Here is a 24,087-nt window from a genome sequence, read left to right as displayed (position 1 = left end):
AAACTTCAGTGAGTTCCTGAAACTTTTCCAAACTGAAAACTAAATAACCAGAGATTTTTGAAATAGCAGGAATAAAAGTATGGTACTTAATTTAATAAACTTACCTCAGTTTGAAGTGTTTCACAGATCTTCTGAAGAGTATTGTATACTCTTGAGATTCTCCTTGCCCTTCAGATTTTTCTGAATGAAAGCTGATTATTTATTGATTTATTTAATATGACCTAGTAAGAAGAAATTCTCTAACAGTAGTGTCTGTGGACTACCTTCAGGCAGCAACATCTTCCCGGCAAAACTGTAAGAAAAATTTATGTGGGCTCTTTAGGAAGGAAGGAAAAGATGATTAGGGTTGAGTTACTGTTAATCTTTAACTTCATTTTCTTAGATAAAGCGCTGAAGGAGATTGTTGAACGTATTCTTCAAACTAGTTACTTTGATAGCACCCATAACCATCAGAACGGATTATGTGAGGAAGAAGAGGCAGCACCCGCACCTGCAGTAGAAGACACTGTAGCAGAAGCTGGTAAGAATGTGAAGATCCCCTGTGACTAGCATATTTGTTTGGGTTGTACTGTCTTGTCTCTTTGAATTCATCAGAATTATTAAATCGCAAATGCAGTTTTTAGCACAAAACCCACCTAGCTCTGGATTCTTCAAGTGTACTAGTGAATAGAAATGTAATTTCTTGCTAACTGGGTATACATCTAATCAGGCAACATATATAGGGGCAGTCAGCCATTCATTCAGCCCTGCTCTGAGCCGTGAGGAGAGAAAAGCAGAGCTGTGTTCCAGAAGAGTTCTCTAAGGCTGACTCTTGCCAGCTACTTCTCTGGAGGGACCATAATCCTTTCTAACGATCACCTCGTAAATGTCTTGCCTCATGTGCAAGGAAAGGCTTACTGTACTAACTGTGGAGCATCAGCTGAATGAAGGAACAAAATCACTTAGTAGTACTTGTTTTTGAACATATCTTTCGGTGTTTGTCCAATATGTCACTTGCTGAAATAAGCAGGTTTATGCAAATTAAAATTACCTTTTCCTATTTTGTTTTCCTGTAGAACTTCTCTTTATGATTTATAAACAAAATCTTGTTTGTCTGTAGTATTAAAATGATCAAAGATTAAAGTTCTGGTTGCCTGAGGGTTTTCCATTTTAAAGGATTAAACTGGTGGAACCACTGTGTTACAAGGGAAGAGTTTCTGAAGCAAAGAGTATGCTTACATACTTAAGAAACTCAAGAATATGGTACCAAACTTGAAGAAAAGATTCATGACCTTTTTTCCCTTTTGAATATGTTATGGAGAAAGTTGAAATTCAGGGTAACTTAACTCTTCATACCAAGAATTTAATGGGACTTTTAAAAAAAAAATTATTTCAAAACTCTGAAAATCCTTGTTATTGCTTAATTCTCTGTTATCGTCCTGTTGTTTTTTGTCTTCGTTCTGAGACACAAGTTCCTTCTTTATCTACCTTGTAGCATTAGGTTTGTTTCTGAACTCAGCAGATACTTAACTGTACGAGTCAACAATCTTGAGGCTCTAATTTCAGATGTAATCAAAATCCCATTTTGAAGATATCTGACAAGGTGGCTCCTTCCTTAATGTATAGGAAGCTTCTAATATTAGTATTGATGTCACTCAGAAGTAAATGTGTGTCCATTCATTCTTATACCTAGCTGTATAGACTGTATAGACTAGTAATAGTCTGTAACGCTTCTTTAAAGTAAATGTTTTTGATAAATGGCCACTGCAGAAATGCATCACACTTCTTTAAAATTCCACTTTTTTGGGGGGAGATTTTTTCATCTAACTAGGTATCTTCTCGGTCTGTAACATAGTTTTTGGTTTTGTTTTTGGTTTCACGTAAATGGTATATTTTTCTTACAGAACCTGATCCAGCAGAGGAATTTACTGAACCAACTGAAGTTGAATCAACTGAGGTATTATTCACTGGAAAGATTGACATTTTGTATAGCTTTAATGCCACTTACTTTTACTTTCATACCCTTTCTTATTTTTATTTTAGTATGTTAACAGACAATTCATGGCAGAGACTCAGTTCAGCAGTAGTGAGAAGGAACAGGTAGATGAGTGGACAGTTGAAACGGTTGAGGTAAGATCTTGTGTACTGCAGGTAAAATTGCAATCCCTGTTTCCGCTGTCTCACAACTCATAGGTTTTAGCATTGCATCCCTTCTCCCCTAATACATACATAAAAATACATATATTTAAGTAGACTTGGACTCACTACTCAGTCTTCAATTATGTATTTAGCTCAGGAGTACCTGAAATAAGAGCTATGCAGTCTGGCTAAGTTTGTGGAGAACTTGCTTTGTTCAATAGTGGCTTGCTTGGGAAAATGGGACTTAAAAGTCTTAGGCTTAAAGAGACTTAAAAGATTTTCTTGAAGACTTTTTTTTTAAGAGAACTTTGCTGTAAATGTAGAACTGAAGTTCATCTGCACAGCTGCTGACAGCATGGCATAGTTGTGCATTTCATTGCGCAGTTCCATGGAGAGGAAGCTGAAAATTAGTATCTCAACTAATACCTACTCCAGATTGCATACGTACATAATTTGCTCTTAAAATATGCCTGCCTGTACATCTCTGCTTTCAAGAGCTATAGTTCTTCAAGTGCTTAACTTGTTACTACTTTGCAATTGAGTGGTTGTTCACTTGCAATGTTTGTGGTAACATTGCTGTTGGAATCCATTCCCAGTTTAGTAATTTAGACTCTAGACTTAGCTACATGTACAAGTCCATCATTTTATTATATTAGAATTTGTGTTCCTCACGTACTGGAAAGGACAAGTCACGTGGAGTCATTCAAATGTTTGATATGTTTGAACTTGGGTTGTATCCATCTGTTAGCAACAGGTATGAGCAGCATCTTTGAGGTGCTGAAAACTTAATTTTTGATTCACTTTAGTCTTCTGTAGTAGCAAATTACAGATGGCCAATTTTTTAGACTCTCTTTCTTGGTGTCTTCAGGCTCTTTTAAGTGTAGGAGTAGAGTAAGCGGTCATCATCTCTTGAAGTGGTGAAAAAGAGCCACTTTGATACAATTATCTAATCTGCCTGATTTTTACATTCAGTCTGGCTGAAATTCATATCTTAGTGTTGAAGAGCGCTGAGAGATTTAATGATGCTTAGGATGGGTGTGAGGCCTCTATAACTACCTCAACAACTTTGCCATGTACATGAATGATTTTGGTAGTATCTTGTCATAGTATTTCATTGCCTTACTTAAAAAACCCTAAAGTATCATTGCTATTAAATGCTATTTAAGAAATCTCTTAAAAAAACAAAGAAACCCTCCAAAACCGCATATTACAGTCATGGTTGATTGGAATATTCTTACAATACACGCTATTTTAAAGTTATAAAGCTCGATTGGCTTCAATCTATCTTGAAATACACCCAGATTACTTCTGTGCTTATACCAGGTGTCCAGAGTAGCCTGGAGGTTCAAGTCTGTGTAGTTCTTAACACCAGTAATATGAATGAAGACATGAGAGTATAGGAGATGTCCTTATGATTAAAGCGTGCTGTGCTTCCCTCTGTTCTTAAACTGTAAGACTCTGTATTGCACAGCTGAAAACTCAGGTGCTTCCTCATGGAAATAATAATAATATGCAGTAACTGTACTAGAAGAATTCAGGTTCTAGTTGAGTATTGGGCTGATTTCTGAAACTCCTAATTTTCCACACATCTTTACTAGATGGCTGAATCTGGATTCTGTCAGCTTTGTTTTCATGGAACAATACAAAGAACATACACTTCAGTTCCCCTTTCTGTCCCAATTTCTTGGACTACGTACAAATGAGCAATTTAGAAAAGTTGTAAGAGTTGAAGACTGCTAGTTCATCATTAAGAACCTTATTTTCTCAGATTTAACACAAAAAGGGGAAATTGAGAATAACTGTCTTAGACATGACTCTTGCTGTTCTTGCTGGCACCAAAATCCCATTTCTCATGGGAACGCAACTGAATTGTCCTTAGGGAAGATGACGATACACATTGTATAGAGCTTTTGTGCTCTTCAGCTCAAGGTGGTTGTGGCATTAGTATAGTAAGAGCTGTTGATGATACCTGTTAATTTTGGAAGCTGATAGTATTCAGAGAGAACGTTTACACAGAAGACTTCCATAATTGCTAATGAAGAGGAAGGCTATCACAAACTCATCTTTTTTTTCAGTAACCCTCAACTAGATGTCATAAGTTCAACATATCTGTGGTATGGTATGTTTGTAGTTTGAGAAGTGATGGTGTCTCACAGTGACATTTCTGTCTGGGCCTTCTATAAGTTTCAAACTGAAGAATTTGCTTGTAAATTCTCAAACTGTATTTGCATTTTGATTATATGATGTTTTAATTTTGCTGAAGATGTCCTTTATTGGTAATAGTGAGGGGTTTGTTTGTGATTTTTTTTTGTTACTGTTTTGGATTTTTGGCTTTTTTTTGTTGTTAGGGGGTTTTTGTTTGATGGATTTTATTTTTTTTTTAACTGCTTCCTTTGTAATAAGTACCTGAATCTGAATCTGCTTGTATACAGAGTTCTCTGTGTCTTAGATTATGGAACTTTGGATGGATGGATGGGGGTGTGTGTATTTTTTTGTAGAACTGGAAACTGTTCCGTGACTGCCAGAATACAAGTCCATTCTGGTTGGTTTGTGGTCTCATTAAACTTCTGGTTTTACCTCTCCTTTACTCCTCCTTTGCCCCCAGCCTTCTCTGCCCTGTCCTTCTCCTCTGATTGTGTCTGGGCAGCTCTGCCTACTGAGAAGGTCAAGGGGCAGGGTGTCAGAAGGTGAGCGTGCAATTTGATGAGTCAAATACTATTTTACAGAGAGGGTCAGCCCTCCTCAAAGAAAAGTTTCACCTTGCTGCTGTGCCCCCAAGATGAATGGAGATGTATGATCAGTGAATAATTTGCTTTTTGAATAGTGATCCTTATATTTGAGTAGTCTCTGTACCTTTTTCATACAGCAGACTGTTAGAAAGCTGTTAACTTTAGAACTACATCCTGTCCATTGGCAACTTAATAGGCAAAACAAATTTTTTTAGTAGGTTCATCCTACTGAGATTATAATAGGTCAAAGTACCTGGTAGTGTTCGTAAGACTAAAGAATTAGGCCATAAACAGTTCATTTTGACATTAAGAAAAAGAGGTCTGAAAAAGACAATGTAAAATCTTAAGCACCATCTGAAGTTAGTACTGTACTATTTGTGAAAAAGGAAAACATTTGATAAGCTTTTGTCCCTGTTATGTGTTCTTGATTATTCCATCAGCTTGGTTTTCCTCAAAGATACTGAATTGAATGACTTGGACTTCGTAAGTTCAATGATAGTACTAAAATAATTGAGACCATTTTTGGTAATAATTATGTAGGAGATGAGTAGCTGCTGGTTTTTCATTTTAAAACTTTGTAATGTGCAAGCAAGAGGTCTATATATGTGCTCTAAAATTTTTAGAAAAATGTTTTCTACTCAGAGGGCTTAATTCTCAATTTGGAAACAGCCCATAATTTGGAGTTTTGGGACTGGGTAATGCAGCAGAGCAGTTGTGCTTCGTGTCCAGTGTGGACAGCCTTAGGTTATACTCCATGAGAATTGTCAAATTGCTTTTCTTCAGATGGCAAATAGTAGAGATTTGGATCAGAAGGGAATCTTGAAGAGGAATGTAGGTTGTGGTTGGGGTTTAGCTTTGTTTAGAGATTTTATTTTTCTTTTATTTTCTATTACAGATGGCTAGGGATTTGGCCAAGGAAAGAGTCATTGGAGTTTGTGAGGCAATTGCATGTGCAGAATGTCACATGCAAACAATGTTTGTAAATCTGAGCAAGGAGTAGGCATACTGGAGGACACTGTAGGTTTCTTTGAGAAGTGTAAAAAAAAAAAAAAAAAAAGTACAGGTTTTGAGGGCAGATAGCAGGAGTTCGAGGTTAAAGTTCAGACCTGTGATTGTAGAACTGTCTAAAATAGGACTGTTTTGTCACTTGTCATGGCTGCTATACAAAAATCTGTCTTCTGCAGTTATCATAAGAAACAGGTTTTTTACATAAACACTTTGAACTTTCAGGTGCGTGTATACTAATTTATATCCTGTGCAACTCTTAAGTTTAAGGCTTTCCTGTTTATCTGGAAGATTATTAATAATGAAAAGCTCGTGGGAATAGAGAAATGATAGGTTATTGACAATTACCTTTTTAAAAGACGGTTGTTGACATGAATGCAAATTGAACATGGCACTTCTGTATTGTGGGAGTTGCCTAAAGAGCAAAACTGGTTAGGAACATGACAGTGTTACTTTGTGCAGCTCAGTGTCCTTGTAAATATCTGTTTTCAAGCTGTTTGATGATGGATGTTCTTAGATGCTTATGTTCAGCTTTCCTGGTTGCTCTGCTGTCTTTGATAAGGTGGTATTTGAAAGTATGTCACCGTTTGTCGTACCTTTGTTTACATGCACCATACTGGAGTACGTCTAGTAAATCTGAGCTTTCTTGCCCACTATGCGTTGCGCTTTTGCTTCTGGGCTTCTGATGTCCCCCCATGGTGCTGTCTTGCTCCATCACACAATGCTGCCTGCTGTTCTCTGAGACCATAAATTAGCTAGCTAGGATAACATTTGAGAACTTGGGTCTAGATGTGTCTAGGAAAATTTAAAATTGTGGAGTCATGAGAAAGACTCATAAATTCTGACTCTACTTACATTACCAAAAAGGTATGAGGACATAATTGTTCTCCATCTGTGTGTATTTCTGCAACTTACTCTTCCCTAACTTTCTTTAAATTTCCAAATGTTGATAAATTGCTGATAAATGTAGCTCTAAAAAAATCTCTATAATATTGGACAATTTTTTTGTTAGTGCTCTTCTTAATAGGGAATAGAGTAGATGGAAAGAAAACAGCAGTCTGAACTTCCTGATCCTGTGAAGTGCTCAGATCAGTAGCTGGCCACCAATATTGGCATCATGGTAGGAGGATGTGGTATTTTTATTCAAGAACACTGTAGTAATTACATCCATAATGAATTAGGCGATAGCCATAAATTTCAAAAACTACTGAGTCACTTCTGTGCAGTGTTACTTCAAGCTGAAATTTCAATCAGTTGCTTGTTTCTTGTTAGGTTGTAAATTCGCTGCAGCAACAGACACAAGCTACATCTCCTCCAGTTCCTGAACCTCACACGCTCACTACTGTGGCTCAAGCAGACCCTCTTGTTAGAAGACAGCGAGTACAGGACCTTATGGCGCAGATGCAGGGCCCATATAACTTCATGCAGGTATGATGAACCCGCCCTACTGTGAAGCTAGAACCAAAGAAACAAAAAAGCACTTTCTGGGTGTTAGTCATGCTTTAAAGAGTGCTGTAGTTCATTTGGAAGATACAGTGGTCTTGCAAACCATACAGTGCTGTATGGCAGGATCTTGTCCAAGCCTGCAAACCTGTATTGCTGTCAAAGTACAATTGGAATGTTATTTGGCTTTTCAGTCCTTGTTTGTACTAGATCTACAGGGAAGGCAGAAAGTTGTGCATCACTGGGTGCCGTAGTGTATTCTGCTTAAGTGAGACCAGTTGTAAAATATCCCTTTTATAAGCTAGTTTTCAATTTTGTGTTATGAAAAACATCTACAACATGTGAAGGGAATACTTTTTGGATTGCTTCTTGAAGGCTGTATTTTAACCTCTAAAGTTAGAACAAGTAGAAATGCGTTGGGAGATAATGGAACACATCAGAAAAAGTCTCTTCTCCTCCTCCACAAAGTAGACACCTTGGGAACAAATGAGACACACACTTCTTTTCCTTTTTTCTGTATCTTCCTACATAGTGCTAATTTAAGATAAAGAACAGATGACTGTCTACTCTGTCTGGCCATTAAAATCTCCCTCCAGTTATCTTATTGTCAGATAAGCTGTAATTTGTGTACGTGAACTGAATTTTTGTTGTGATAAATACATTCTGGAATTTTTAGTATCTTAATTGATTTAAAATGTATGGTAAAACCAGCAATTGTGTAACTGTGGACTAAGTTTCCTTAATTGTGACCTGATCATTTCTGTACTCTGAACATTAATATTTTTAAAATACAGTAAATTAGATTTGATTTTATTATTATTTTCATTTTTTCCCCAGGACTCTATGCTGGAGTTTGAGAACCAAACACTTGATCCTGCCATTGTATCTGCACAGCCCATGAATCCAGCACAGAATTTGGACATGCCACAAATGGTCTGCCCTCCAGGTTTGTAATGGTAAATCCTAAACATAAATATTGGGGAGGCCTGCCAGGCATTGATTTAGAAATGTTTCAGTTACTGTTACATAGTAAAGGGGTGATCACAAGTAATAATGCAGTACTGTTAAAGTGTGTTTTTCTCAGAAATGTGATTGTACTTTTGAAGCATCCTATTTGTAGACTTCCAATTCTCACTTGCTTCTAGATTTTGCTTGGAAGTGTGGAACATTTTAAATTTCTTTAAATGGACAAAATACAGTCTTGCTTAGCCTTTCTGAAATTGCTGGATTATTTTGAACAACTGGAGAAAACGTACTTTGTGTGGAAACGGTAATTGGTATTTTGACTATAGCTTTGCCGTACCAAAGGCATAATCACCTTTACAGTGGAGCTCTCAAATAACTGAATTAGGTAAAAGATAGTAATGCTATTCTGTAAAAAGTTTGACTGTACTATGTAATAAGTGCAATTCTTTTACTTCAGTTCATGCTGAGTCAAGACTTGCCCAGCCTAATCAAGTTCCTGTGCAACCAGAAGCTACACAGGTAACAGGTTTAGTCAACCGTATTTTGGATTTTAAGTTTATGTTAGTCTTGATTGATGTTGTTATAGGATTTAATTCCTAACTATATGACAAACTCAAAGAAAAAGCTGAAGGTCTGATTTTGGGAAATCTGCTATCTCCATTATTATAAGCATTACTGTATATGGTTTTTATGCTATGCCAACACTGCGTATTTTCTGTAATGGAGTCATACCAGGCATTACCCTGTTGGGAACACTGTCAGGTTCAAGGTTGAAGTATGAGTTTATTGAGGAAACTGCATTTCTAATTAGAGGCCTCTCAAGCTGAAGGGCACAAGCATGGAAGCAGTCGCAGTTCGCACTGCTCATTCCAATGGCCCAATGTGAACTCCCCAGCAGTTACCAGCTCTTTCAATCTGTGGAGCTCACCTCACTCAGTCTTCAAATTCAGCGTGTGGATATGATTGTCCTTTCACCAATTGACTTCCACATGCCGGTGTGTTACGCTGCCATCACTTAAAATCTCTATTTCATGTGACAGTGGTGAATTTTAAGTGGGTTTTTTCATGATTGAGAGGGATGACTTTGCAATGCTGCTTTGTGTAGTCTTTCTCCAATATGCAGTCTAACTTGATGTTTTTCTGTGCATTCTTTTCAAGATGAACTAGTAATTTGGCATGTCAATCTTTGCCTGGTAGTGTTCTCTTTCTTGTTAAGCCATGTGTAGTAATATTTTTAATTTAGATACAAGCAACTTGTCCTTTATTTGCGACAGAAATGCCAAAACCAAAATAACTTGGTTAAAGGGCAGTCTGTACCTGTTCAAGTGGGTGTCAGACCACAAGTAGATTTAATGGATTAACTATATAGTTTGTGGTGTTGTTTTTGACTTGTTCTGTTAAGGATTAGTCCCAGTTGCTTGCTTGGATAATATTTTAATACTGGAGTTGTAGAGCAGTCAGAATGAGTTTGAATGTTGTTTTCAGTTGAGCTTTCCTGAAATTCCTGTTTAAGTATGATCTCTTAAACTTGCTTCTACAATGTATAAATTAAGTATTCACCTCTTCATTAAGATGTGTCAGTTTCTTACTGAATTGTCTAGTCATTAAAGAACTTCCTGATTTTGTATTAAGCATGTGTGGCATCTCTGAAGGACTCTGCTGGTCTCAAGTAGTGAATCTGATCCCTGTAGGTGTTTGAAAACCAAAAAAAAAGCCTGGATAGATTGTGTGTCTCAGAATATCGGTACTATAAATAGCTTGCTTTATTTTATCCAGGTAGATATGCAAGTTTTAAGTCACTCATTTGTATATAAACAGGAACGTGGTTTGTTTTTTTTTCTTGAGTTTCCTCTATGTACCTGCTGATGTGCTAGTACTCAGCAATTTTGTTGTTTTGTAGATGTAGAATATTTTTTGTCAGAGATACCTCTCTGCATTAGCTTTTATTTTACTGTTAAATGATGTCTGTGACTTAGTCCAATGGATTATTATTTTTTTAAAAATTATTTTCCTTACGTTAACCAGTGCTGCCAATGATTCTCTTAGGGATCTTGCAAGCAGTCGTTAAATTTGCCTCTTTCCTTTTGAATGAGGAGAGGTGATCATCAACAAGGTGATGTGAACACACCCATCAGTCTCTATCAGTTGCCTCTTAAAGTCCCCAATAGCCTTAAATGCAAAGTCCTATGCTTTGTTGGCTAGAGTTCTCACTGGACTCTTGAGTAGGGGAGCAGAGGTTGTAAAATGAGCAAATTGAGTCCACAGGAAACCAGCACTTCTCTCTTTATCTGGCAGGAGGTGCGTGGTGTGGCATGTTAGAATATATGTCAGGATGTCTACTTTAAAAAGCATTTAATTTTTAATGGTTGTAAAGACTTGCTGGAATACAAACTTCTACTAGAGAGTACCATTCATTCCAGAGTTCTCTGATACTTTGTATCACTATGTGTGAGCATCAGTTGACTTGTGGGGGCTTTGGGGTTTATTTTGTAGGTTCCCTTGGTTTCTTCTACAAGTGAGGGATATACAGCCTCCCAACCCATGTTTCAGCCTTCTCACACAACGGAGCAACGGCCACAGAAAGAATCAATTGACCAGATTCAGGCAAGTCAGAATTTAAAGGGGTGGGAAAGACTCTGCCTGCAGGTGTGATCAAATGTTAGTCTATGTTTCTTTGTAAATAAAATTTTGTAATTTTTAGTTACCTCTTGATAGGGCTGCTTCAGTTCCGTTTAATTTCAAAATTTTGAGCCTGTCTGTGACCAGTAAATCGTTCATAGTAAGACTTTTAACTTAATAGACGGTTTAGTTAAAAGTAACGTGCCAACATCAGCATATGAGCGTCAGTGTTGTTAGCGTAGGATATGTGATTTATTTTTTTACATTGGCTAGCAGTTAGCCCAGAAACTTGTTTATTCCTCCCTGTAGTTTTTTCTGGTTGTGTTTCAAGTTAACAAGGGAGAAGACTGCTAGGTTTTTCCTCTCCCATTATGCTGTTGTGACCGAGGCTGTTCAGCTGAAGTAAAAAATACTCATTTGTTGAGGTGAACCTGAGGTGTTGTCCTTTTTTTAAAGTGAAATTTTAAAGCTAAATTTTTGGTATTATTCAAAAGCTGCTAAAATGTTTGTTTTAATTATTAGGCTTCAATGTCGCTGAATGCAGACCAGACCCCATCATCATCATCGCTTCCCACTGCATCCCAGCCGCAGGTGTTCCAGGCCGCATCTAGCAAACCTTTGCATAGCAGCGGAATCAATGTTAATGCAGCTCCATTCCAATCCATGCAAACAGTAAGTAGTAAATTAACATGGAATCCCTTTATTGTGGTAGTCATTCCTTTTGTTGTTATAGGAACACTGGAATTGGTCATGTAATTACATAAAATAGTCTTTGGTTATTCACATTTCTTAGACTTGCATACTTTACATGATGTGATGAGGAATTGTAAAAAAATGAATTGGACCAGAGAGCTATTTCTGTAACATTGTAGGTATTCAACATGAATGCACCTGTTCCTCCTGTTAATGAGCCAGAAACCCTTAAGCAGCAAAATCAGTACCAGGCCAGTTACAACCAGAGTTTCTCCAATCAGCCTCACCAAGTAGAACAATCAGATCTTCAGCAAGATCAACTCCAGACAGGTAAACTTAGTTCAGTAAAACGTAAAATGGCAATAGCTTTAGTAGAGCTGATGATCAGGCTGTGAAATCCCAGATGAAGTAGCAAAGCATGTCACAAGTTCTCAAATGTTGCTAGTCGTGGGAAGCTGTTCCCTGAACAGTATCTGGTTTTTGTTATTCTGTCTCAGTTTGAATATCCAGCAGGAGGTCAAATTCAGTATGTATATCTCCACCTGTTCAAATAATTTTGCCACTTCATTCAGTCTCATGGATTTAAAAAACGCCATGGACAGGATTAAGGATTATTCTAAAAGATGAAAACAGTATAAGGGAGCACTTGCTCTGCTGATGTAAAGGTTGGATGAGCCTTAAATTTGCTTTAAAAAATGGAGGTAGTATTTGAGATGACATTTTAAAAAAGGTAAGCTAGAATTGAGAGCAAATACAGACTGCTTCTCACAGATGATTTAAGGTTCATAAAAATCTAGAACCTTTTGCTAAAATCAGTTAGATGTGGTTTGAATACAGCAGGCAAAATGCCTTCCAAGTTAGCAACTTCAGGGAAAAAAAGGGTAAAATAAAGTCTACGTACAAAGCTGCTATTCTCCAGCACTCTTCTCACTTTCTGCTGAGATAAGATTGGCAGATGCAGAGAGGGATTTTGAGTGAAAGACACAGGACAGAGATGACAAGGGTGAAGTGCTAACAACTGTTGGAGGTGGAGTAAGGAAAAAGAGCCTGATCCTTTTTCTCTTTAACTGATTATGATCTTGAATTTTGTCTTCCTTGAAAGCTGGGATACTGGGGTGGATGGGTGAGAACAGGGAGAACCGAGTTTTCGTTACGTATATTTTTTTGAGCCATATCCAGCACAAGGCAGGAAGACAGTCTGGGGAATTCTGGTGTTGAAGGTGGCCCATGCAATAGTAAATGCTTAACTTACTATAACAGTAAATATAATTATTGATACACAGAAAATGCAGTGGCTTCAGAAGAAAACCTGCACACTAATTGAACACTCAAAAGGATGACCACCTCATGCAAAGTTGTGCTCCCTGATGGATGATGGAGAAGTGTTCCTTTACTGCATGCGAGAGGGGCTTTATCACTTAAAATTTTCTTTGAGATCTTGCTTTAGCATTTGTTACCAGGCTAAATGTTACAACTGTTTTGCCCTTATGTACAACATTCCATCTTTTATTACGCTTACTGACCCTATGGCCCTTGGATTGTATGTATGGGAACATAAATAAATGCACACAGATTTTTATACTTCATTTTGTCTCCCCACTTCCAATGTAGTGGTTGGTACTTACCATGGTTCCCCAGACCAGACCCATCAAGTGGCGGGTAACCACCAGCAACCTCCCCAACAGAATACTGGATTTCCACGGAACAGTCAGCCTTATTATAACAGTCGAGGAGTGTCTCGTGGTGGATCACGTGGGGCTCGTGGCTTAATGAACGGTTACAGGGGACCGGCAAATGGATTTAGAGGTAAACAGTTTTATTAAACTCTCTCATTTGACTTCTACTTAGTTTCTGGAAACTGTGTCAAGATATGAAGTGTGTTAAACTGACCTACTGTTGTTTTTATACTGTAGTAGTATCTCTTTAAGATATTTAAACTTGTAGTAAAAATTGCATTTGCTTTAGGTAATGCAAATTTTAGGTGTTTGGTTTGACTTCCTACTAGGATGTAAACAAAAACATTTTTTTCTGTTCTGTGCTGAAGGCTTAGATTTAGTTTGATTAGGCATCTACTGCAAGTATAAGCAAACACAGAAATATCCAACAATTTTACAACCATCAAGTGAGGAATTCAGATGCCAATTGGTATTTCAGAAACTTTTTTTATTTCCAGTTACGGTAGAAGCAGTGTATTTTAAAGAGTTCCATGTTTCATCATACTGAGAATAGGCTGGATAACGTAGAAATACAAGAACAAAAAAGTCCAAAAGTCATTACTGTGAGGAGTACTAACAGGAGTGGAGGAATGATACTGTAGTTCTCGATAGATCTGAGAACTTTCACGATTCCTGGGGGTTATTAGATGTGACTGTCAGTGTTACAAAGATGTGTATGTTAGAATGGGAGAGAGAGGTTTTCCTTGTTAGGTGTCCTGGGATTAGACTGACGGGTCCAGTACTATGTGCCTTTGCCATGTTCTCTTCCTCTCATGTGGCTGGAGAGTAGAGAAACCTGTATAACAAAACTACAGCTGATTGTAGTAGGGAATGCAGTGGTCACTACTTGTCTGCTTAAAATTGATCTGGATTCCAAGTGTTAAACAGACCCTTAGGACTGGAGCTGTCCTTGGACATGGTGGTTGCCAGCACTCAGAAGAGTCTTGGCTCAGGAGCAGCTTCTTGCTTGATGTTGATTGTTGTGGCCTTGAATGTTAATGTAAATCAAACTTCAGATTATTAGAGAAATGCATTGAATTGCTATCTCTTCCTGGTTCTGACTAGGTCTTCATTCTTGTTTCTCATAATAGTATTAGCACTGATGTTGCAAACATTTGCTTGACTTCCAGGTAAACAGTACTTACTAAAGGAGTTGTTTTCCTCAGGTTTAGGTGAAATACTGTTACTGCTTTTCTTTATATGGTAGCATAAAGTAATAGGCTGTCATTTCCAAGTGAAAGATTTGTACCCTGTTCCTTAGGAGGATATGATGGCTACCGCCCTTCCTTTTCCAACACTCCAAACAGTGGTTACACGCAGCCCCAATTTAATGCTCCTCGGGATTATTCAAACTACCAGCGGGTAAGCTACTATTACGTTGCGACAGTCTAGAAGTGGAACGAAAAAGTACCTGTCAACAAAAGCACTCAAATCTATTAGCGATAACTTTTCTGAGGACTTTTTTTATTGCTAACAAAGATAAAAGTTTCAGGTACTAAACAGATATTTAAAAATGGCAGAATATTGAATGGCTGGTTATAATTGGAAAATGTGTTCTTTTTGGCTTATCTCTAAAGGAATTAGTCTAGTAACTAGAGCAACGCTGAGCGGATTCTAAAGAACTCTTTCTTAAATACAATCATTTTCACAGCTTTGTCAGAAACTTAAGAACTTAACTGAAATCCATTGAAATTAACTTTTCAAATTTGTTTGGAATTTCCTGTCTTCTGCAATGCTGATACCTTACTCTGAAATTTGCGTGGAATTTCGCTGTTCTGAAGGAAGTATGCTCAATTTGCTCAAATCTGAGACTGACTGGAAAACATCTAACTCTGTGTATCCCCAAACAAGTATTTATAAGCAAATGAGATGACAGATTTTGATCCTGCTGTTAGAATGTCGCTTCATTTGTTGACGGGTCCTTCAGCCAATTCATCCGTTTGACCTCTCTGTAGTTTGAAAAGTTTGAACGCTAAATACATCTATTTACATTTCTTATTTATATTGAACAACATATCCTGTAACTGCAGAGAAAATTTGTCATTGTATGTTTTATTATACCTGCTAGGTACTAGTAGGAGTAAGAATTTATTTTTATAAGGTTAATTTAGACTAATAAAGTGCTGTATGCTAAAGTCACAGGTGTTTTGTCAGTGCATGTTGTTCTAAAAGCTCCTTATTTTATTAGTAATTAATAAAATTAATAAAACATAACAAAATATCCAGGTTTTATGTCGTAATTTTTTTCATTTCTTTGCTTCAGGATGGATATCAACAGAATTTCAAACGTGGCTCTGGACAAAGTGGACCTCGGGGAGCTCCTAGAGGTAATTCCTGACTAATGAATAATTGATTTGGGCTGAATGGAAGCTTTTGGTCCAAGTTCTGGAGTTTTGGATTTAAAAAGCAACCTCACTCCTTATTCAGCTGGTTACAATTGAAGAATAAGCTTAATTTCCTCTGACTTCATAGCTGACCCTGCTTTTGAACAGGCTTGGAGGAACTCTTGAGGTCCCTGCTGACCTGAATTATACTGTGATCCCTTGAACTTGTGGTGGAAGTTTAGTTGGCTGTTGAATGAGGAATTCTTTGAAAAGAAGTTACAACAACAATTGCTTTTGACACTTTAAATGTAGCAGAACTATTTATTTGCCTTTTATTAATGAAAGCCTTAGGAAAGTGATTTTTTTTGTTTTTATGAGGTTTATCATGACTTCAGATCTGCTTGCTAGGTGCATTAGTAGTTTGCAAGTAGGACTTGCTTGTAAAGCGGACATTGGGCTTGAACTGGCTGTCGGCCTTCAAAATTTTATGTTACTCTGTTGCACTAAAAGGTGTCCTCCTGCATCTGTTGTGGAGGTCTCTTTTGATCTAAGGATGCAAAAACCTGTACCTTGATCCTGCAAGAATTGTTGCTTTTAGCTTATGGAGGTATGTTGTCCTGTAGCTTCGTAAGAGTGTTTGCCATGTGTTCATCTGAGAAAACAAAATAAAAACACCCACATACATAATGAGGCTGTAGTTGAACTTCTACATTTTATTTTCAACACTACTTCCACAGGTTTTTGGGGGTTTTTTAGTAGATTTTTGGTGATGAGACTGTTTCCTGTCTCAATACAGACATTTCCATGAGAATCTTGAGTCCTCACCAGGGCACCTTGTCAGTGAGGACAGCTCGAGGCTGTACATGAAACCACAGTTCCATGTGGTAGTTCAGTTTTGAAGAGTTCTGTCCTTGACTGTCTTGGTGCTGAAAGCCCTATGGTGTGCTACTGTGGCCTGAAGTTCAGCCTGGTAGTAGGCTGTGGTGAAACTGGGAGCGTATTTTAGGAAGCACGAGTATAATGAAGGAAAGTCTTGAGGTTCATTGTCAGGGATATGCAGGCAAACATGAGAGGGGTTCCCCAAGTGACCTACAATTCTTATATATTGAGGGTGTGAGCTACAGGCAGTCTCTTTCTTAAGGAAGAAAAGAATGGAAGTTAAAACACGATCAGTTAGTCGACAGTACTTATATTTAACATACAGTAAACCAATTATTCCTTACTGCAAAACTTTTAATTTTAGTCTTAAGTTCATATCTTTATGACTTGATTTTTTTTTCCTTTTTTACTTGAAGTGACTACAATTTTGTACTTCTGGGAAAAAAAAGTATTGGGATAAAGCTGAAAACTCTAAAGACAGGTTACATGCTGTTGAGTTTTGATTTGAAGGAACTTTTAGAACCGTATACAGTCTAGATACGCACCTGGGAACTCTTACCCAGTTAGACCAGAGCTTTTAGGAATTTTTTTTTAAAATAACCTGAATTCATGCATAATTCAAGTGCCTTTTTATATGTTTTCTAGGTCGTGGAGGGCCCCCAAGACCGAACAGAGGGATGCCTCAAATGAATGCTCAGCAAGTGAATTAAACAAATTCACAGGATTACATTAAACGCCAAAAACACACTGGCCAGTGTACTATACATGTTACCAGAAGAGTTATTATCTATTTGTTCTCCCTTACAGGAAGTTTGTTGTAAAGGGACTATTTTCATTACCCATAATGACAGGACTACAGTTGCCAGCTTTATATTACCTGGATATGGAAAGGAACGAAACAACGTTTACTCTGCATGTTCTGTCCTAAGCATCATCTTGAGCCTTGCACATGAGATTCAGATTCCTCACCCTTGCTAAGAGTAAAGCAAAAAAAAAAAAAAAAAGGCAATTTTCAGGGTGATCCAGTCTCCATGGTTAACTGAAGTGGCAGGAAAAAAAGCAAAGACTCGCTTCTGACATTTAAAAGTGACGTAACAAATTTGGATAAAATCTGCAAATTCATAAAGATTTACTGTGGTGGCAGTTGACAACACTTAATGTTCCCATGAAAGGATGGAAAAGGTGAAGTGTGGCTTGGTAGAGCAACTGCATTTCAGCTTTTTCTTATTAAATTGAAGCACTGAACAGTTAAAGATGCGTAGTGATGCATATTTCCCTAAATAGACCAATAGGCTTATAGCCAGTTTTTGACAAAGAAGCACCCTTAGCTACAGCACTCCTCATCACCATGGCCCCGTGTTTTGTGGCTAAGGATTTAAGATCGCTTGCATAACTGCTAATGTAATTGTGTAATTTTTATTTAAAAAAAAAAAAACAACACAAAAAAAGCTTTGATTTGGCACTTCAACAAAATTTTGCAACAAATGTGAGATATAATCAGGATGGCCACTGTATATTTGATGTGAAGTATTTAGATATCTCTTTGAAACACTTTTAAGTTTCTTTGATAGCAATGACTTTTGTAAGGATTGGTATTCTCTATCATTCCTTATGACTTGCACATTGTCTGTCACTAATACTTGACCTTGCTGTATTATCACCTAAATAACTGATGCCGGTACTGATGGAAATCTCTAATGGATAATCATAACACTTTTGGTCACATGTCCTTTTGTCTTTCCTGCAGCCTTGAAGGTTTTAAGAAATCTCAAATGCCCGCTGCTGCTGCCCTTTTAATTGCTATCTTTTGAAAAGCACCAGTATGTGTTTGAATTGATTTCCCCTTTTAAGGGAAATGACAGCCAGCAGTTACAGTTCTAATGGTATAAGCAAGACAAATAAAACATGTTTATAAAAATTGTATCCTGGAACACTGGTTTTCAACGACTGAAACAAATTTAATGTAATGGGGTGACATTTCATAAGGTTGGTTTTAGTTTTTTCCCCCGGTAGATTCTCTTTTTTTCCTGACTAGATACAAACCCCCCTCCTGTTTTTCTGATTTTATTCTAATAGTTGTGACTACTTCTGGGAAACTTTTCTTTTTATGGACTTTCCTTTTCATCAAGGCAGCAATGTATAAAAGAAATGGCATAAGACTAGGAGCTGGAAAATACCAAGTCTTATTCAAGTTGTACTGCATACTTGTGGTATAATCTTTGGAAGATCACTTGTGCCTACCTTTTGCGCACATGCACTCTCTCTGCAGTGGGGAGAATATATTGATAGCTGCCTCCATAGAGGTGTTGGTAGTTCTGTTGCTTTCTATAGCACGTGCAAGAAGAAAAGTGCTATATATGTTAAGTATTGCTCATCAAATAATTCCTACCTGTGGAAAGGTGAAATTAAGGAACAGCTACGTGTTGTTTAACTGTTAAATACAAAACTGAAGGTTGTTTTCACTCTGAGGGTCATTTCTACTTTGTATCACAACTGAACTTTCAGAACTTGTAGTCGGATATTTTGACTTCATTGTGAAATGATCTGAAACTCCATACAAGTAGGGGTAATATCACTTTTCCATGTTCTGTGTGAAGAGCACAAATGAGAAATGTTTTTACTGAAAGAAGTGATAAGCTCGTGAAGACAATATTACACACTAGACATCTGGAAACGATGCTGATGGCTAGAAGCAGTGGTTTTAGTCAAGGCCTACAAACATTCCATACCAGTATAACAATATAAACTGCAGTCCAGTGAGAAGTTGCTGTTCTGTGTCCTTTTTTGGAAGCTATTACTGAGATAATAGTCCCAACTGTTTTTTTAACTGGAAAAAATAAAAAGACAAACCTTTTAATGTTGAACTGATGTAGGAAAACAGTGAATTCTTTTTATTATTATTATTATTTTATTTTTTTGTCCATCGGCTTTTTAAATGGTTGGTAGAACACAAGCTCTTCAGCTTTTTCCATTGCACACCAAATGCTTCTTAAATAGCTAATTGTAGTTTGACAGTAAACTTGCAGCATACTGGATTAAAGACCGCTGAATGGATCAGAACATTCCACTTAAGGTTTTGGGTTTGTTTGGGTTTTTTTTAACTTAAATTTATTAATAAAACATTGGGTAGTAGGGAGGCCTTTTAATTGAGATACAACTTTGTATGCCTTTTCATGTATGAAAATGGTCTTTAAAGTAGCTGCTCTACTGTATGCTGATGGAGATGTGTTAGAATAATTACAACCGTCAAACAAGTACATAAGATGTGTTTAATCTGGGAATTTGCACTGACTCCTTTAATCTCAATACATGCGTCTAATAAACAGTCTACTGGAAAATTGGCTTGAGTCCCAGTATGGCACATAGATCCACTAACTGGTTTTCTGGTCTGTTCAGGGGAGCTTTTTGAAGTACCTTCAGTCCATAACATAGCGGCAGTTGTGGGCTGGTTCAGTTGTGGAGTCCTTCCTGGATGGCGGGGGCAAGCTGCAGGGTAACTTGGACCCGATGCCTGTGGTGGGGAAGCGTGAGTGACCATAACAGTGCTGCTTCTGAGCCTGTGTGTAGACACATCAGTTGCACTCCTTGGTGGTTTTACTTGAGTCTTCTCTGAATTTTGGGGAGCAAACAGACTAGTGACTGCCTGCTTGTGTATACAGCTACTCTGAGAAGACAGCAGGTTTTATTTTGGCAGGGGTTTCATAATCTAATATTGCTAGGCTGTGATAACTTGGTGTATGTTTTGAGAACAAACTTCTAGCCTCAGTGTCTTACTTGCTCTTGGGTGTAATACAGGGATTCTTGAGTAAATAATTTATAAGTCACTCGAGTTTCCAGGTGTTTCTACCTAATGTTACTATGGGAAACTTGGATCCTTCCTAGATGTCCTACAATTTAAATATTTAACCTGGAAATCATGAGCTATTATCTCATACCCAAGGTCAATGTTATCCTACATTTTACTTCTATGTTCTTCCTGTATACGAGCTGGTTTTTTTTAAGAACAGTTCATCAATACGACTTTTGGATTTTGCTGTGGAGGGAGTTAGACTTCATTTAACCCCTATTTTCTTTCCAAGATACTGTCTTTTGTGTATAGCAATCTCTAAAGCGTAACACCATCTGGAGTAGTTGGAAGAGTGATGTTAACTTCTTGTTAATAGCCGGTTAATGTGTTCTGCTGGGACTTTATAACTTTGTGACCTTCAAAATGCATCTCCTCAAAATGTCCTGCTGACCTTATTTGTTTGGCAGATTCTTTGATTGGGTTAGAGGTTACCTTCATATGTGTCTTTGGAGAATGGATCAAGCTTCCTTCTTTCCTCTAAATGGCTTGTGTGAGAGAAAAGTTTACTGAAAGGGCTTTAACGCTAGACAAATATTGAAAAGATGATAACTGATACTGAAAAATGGTTAAACTTCATATGATTAAAAGTAGGGCAAAATCATCTGCTCCAGCAGAAAAAGATACAAACCAAATTAGAAAAATCTTGATCTTTCTATTCTTTTTTTTTTTAAGTTCTGGCATTGCCTAAGCTGAGTAGTTGACTGTTCTTACCTCCTCTTTGCAAGAACCATTTGTTACAAATGCACATCTGAGATACAAGTGTTGGGGCTCGGTGGACAAAATTGTGCTGTATTCTTCCATTTTCTCCCCTCCCAAGTCTCGTGTGGCTACAAAGGGCCACAAGAACACTGCTCATTAACCAGCCCCGTTTAATGAGGCTGCCAGTCACATCTTGAAAAATAAAGATCATCCATCCCTCTTGCTCATGCGAAACTGTTCTTGATTAAAGTGTATGCAAAGTATCCAAACAGATACTTGGAGGTACAAATTTATAACTGGAGTTGAGGTTTGCGACTGTATGAAGTAGACTGTATATTTTAGTCTTTGAAATTTGCGCACCTGGGTTTACAGTATTCCATCTGCATTGAACTGAGATGGGACTGGAAAGGGTTTTGTTCACTTGAGCTGTAGATCTAAGTTCTACAGATGGGGTGGGGAGGTGTTCTGCACTGAAAATCAATGCCTCAGCAGAAATGCTCCCAAACAAGAAAACTTCCGAACTTAGATGCTTTCCTTATTTAAATCTGGGCTTAAATATAGTTTGATGATTGGAAGCTCAAACATCACAAAATTCTGTAGTTTCCTTTTAATTCTGCTATTCTCTAAATGACAAAGTTTGTTAAAATGTCTTTGTTCCATCACAATATCAGCATCTGAGCGTTTGGTCTCAAACTAATCTTGGCTGTCTTATAGATGGAGCTTTGACATGAACTTTGGGAAAATTCCCTTATTTAACATCAGATTAGTATACCTGATCCTCATGAAGGCAGCTAATCCTTAAACTATACTGTGCTTCTGTTTGGCCAACTTTTTTTTCCAGAGGGGAGGAGATGGGGGAAGGTCCTTTCAAATACTCCTTCCTTTTACATTCAACTGTTTTTCATCCCAGTCAGTACATTTTCCAAGAGGAAAGCTTTCCATGTTTTTGGGAACCACTGTTTGGGATTTGATGTTGCTTTCAAATCATCCAATGTTAAAAGGAAGAGACAACTATGCTGCAGTAGACTGTTAAAGAAACTTAACGTTGCTTCTTCTCTGAAAACAAGCCCCTGGCCCTCCCATGCCTCTATGAAAACTTAAAAGGAGCATCTTGGATTTCTGTCCCTATTCCTACAGGGTTTCAGAAACTGGGCGTTGTTGAATTTTTGGTGTGGTATGCCAGTGTGTGATGAGAAACTAGTTTTCTAAAAGGTTTCTCTAAGGGAAGAGGTGCTATTCTATTAACTGCTTTCTTAGGCTTTTTGAATATAATGCAATTAAAATTATTTGTGGCTCTGTAGATCCAGCCTTAATGGAGGGAAGGAAATCTGTTTTCCAAAATACACATCCTAAAGCAAATTTGAGCAGTGCTTAAGAGAACTGTATTAGGAAAACTTCATCCTAACTTGACACTTTGTTCTGAATTAAATTTATTGTTGTTAGCTCTTGCTGCATTAATATTAAAAGCTAGGTTCTGTTTTCCCCACACACACACTTTTTAATGTTCATAAAATAATTAGATGGGTGTAACTAGCTCAGTTCCAACAATGGTGGCCAATTTCTCCTTTCTATAAAATGTATTCAAATACCCAGTAGTGGATCAGGAGTACACCTGAAATTTTGGTATCAAGATAAATTTTAATAATTATCCATTAGACTTTTATTACATGAAAATGTATTTCCTTTTTATTTGAAGCTATTCAATTTTAGAATAAATTATAGTGATGTATCTACCATAAAAAATAAGTCTTCAGAAGTACGTTTTAGTTAATTGTCAATTTAAATTTTCTGATGGCCTTAAACATACCTGTATATATGTCTTTGCAGTTCTTTAACTCAGCGTTTAAAACAAATTGGTCCATGGCTTATGTAAACACTTCAAAAATAAATCTATTTAAATGTTTTATGTCCTTCCCTTTTAAGCAAATATGTCATACCTATTCCTTAAGGCATTGTCTTGCTATACTTGTGTTGGTGGTTTTGTCTCAGAAAACTGGGTTTACCTGGGTTCACCTCAAAAAATACTGTTCTACAGACTTTATGATTTTTAATTCAATAGTTTTATCCTATTTTTGCTAATTTTAAAACTTAAATATTTATCCCAAAATACAACCAGTGGTATTAAACACATTTTTCCTACAATGTTACCTGGTTTTAAGTACTTCATATGTTTAAGTTCAAAACTTTTTATTTCTTTGGCAGTATTAAAAGCTAAGAATAAATATATCTATGCAAATAGCTTGGCTCAACTTTGGTATTGAAAGGTTGATGTTACAGATTTTAGGTTATTAGGAATAGTTTTGTGGTCAGTTTCAGAATAAATTTAGTGTTTCTGAAAACTTACTGGAATTTAGCCCAAGTCAGATTCAGGAATTGTTTTCCTGTTGCAGCCCCGCAGTTGTGCAACTTGGGATTTTGCATAGGACGCTTCCAGACAGCCGTGGTTTTCCTAAACCGCCGAGCTTAAATGTTCCAAGCTTATTGAGAAGCAAGGTTCCACACGTTTTCTTGGGATTTCATAATTTAGCGTAAAGCTTTGTTGTTTTTCTGTGTATGTGCTCTGTTCCCTTTCTGCAGTTGTGTTATCGGCAATACTGTGTCTCCAAACGCTCACCTTTTTTCCCCTCAACAGTCCCAGAGGCCGCCAGGTGACACCGAGCGTATCGCTGAGGAGGCACCGCGGGATGTGGAGATGGGGTTTCTTTAGGAAATGGTTAGAGCTACGGCCTTCGCTCCAACGGCGCTGGGATTTATCTAGAACGGAGGATTTAAAAAATAAAATCGGTGTTGCCATTGCGATTGAAGTTTGGTTTATCCCCTTTTTACAGACGCGGAGGTGTTATGTCCAGGTGCTGACTTGAGGGGTAATGGTGGATATGGAGGTAACTTTAACAGTACCTTCGAAACTTCTCTGTTTTTCCCCGACGGAGAATCCTCGTTATTTAAGGGAATCGCTTCGACTCGTTTGTTCTCACAGCACCGCGTTCTGCCTCGGCCGCGGTCTCGGTGCGGCGGGGCCGGTTCCCTGCGGAGCCCCTTGGCCTCCCGCC

General features: G+C 37.6%; 1 protein-coding gene across 2 annotated transcripts in view; it reads left to right on the top strand.

Moving 5' to 3' along the window:
• CAPRIN1 (cell cycle associated protein 1) overlaps window positions 1–19,355 on the top strand; it is a 35,772-nt gene extending 16,417 nt beyond the window's left edge. The window contains exons 7-19 of one of the 2 annotated variants that reach the window (XM_054825851.1): window positions 383–520; window positions 1,884–1,936; window positions 2,023–2,109; window positions 7,125–7,280; window positions 8,133–8,241; window positions 8,719–8,780; window positions 10,755–10,865; window positions 11,403–11,552; window positions 11,753–11,903; window positions 13,185–13,379; window positions 14,550–14,650; window positions 15,552–15,615; window positions 17,137–19,355. In XM_054825851.1, the coding sequence (XP_054681826.1) occupies window positions 383–520; window positions 1,884–1,936; window positions 2,023–2,109; window positions 7,125–7,280; window positions 8,133–8,241; window positions 8,719–8,780; window positions 10,755–10,865; window positions 11,403–11,552; window positions 11,753–11,903; window positions 13,185–13,379; window positions 14,550–14,650; window positions 15,552–15,615; window positions 17,137–17,201 (1,442 nt within the window). In that variant the 3' untranslated portion in view covers window positions 17,202–19,355. The remainder of the gene's footprint in view (window positions 1–382; window positions 521–1,883; window positions 1,937–2,022; window positions 2,110–7,124; window positions 7,281–8,132; window positions 8,242–8,718; window positions 8,781–10,754; window positions 10,866–11,402; window positions 11,553–11,752; window positions 11,904–13,184; window positions 13,380–14,549; window positions 14,651–15,551; window positions 15,616–17,136) is intronic. The other variant, XM_054825852.1, reaches the window with a different exon arrangement.
• Window positions 19,356–24,087: the final 4,732 nt, after the last annotated feature.

The sequence above is a fragment of the Grus americana genome, chromosome 5 (assembly GCF_028858705.1).
Source record: "Grus americana isolate bGruAme1 chromosome 5, bGruAme1.mat, whole genome shotgun sequence".
In the NCBI taxonomy this organism is placed as follows: domain Eukaryota; kingdom Metazoa; phylum Chordata; class Aves; order Gruiformes; family Gruidae; genus Grus; species Grus americana.
The sequence above is the reverse complement of the archived record's forward strand: the minus strand, read 5'-3'. Positions and strand labels throughout refer to the sequence as shown.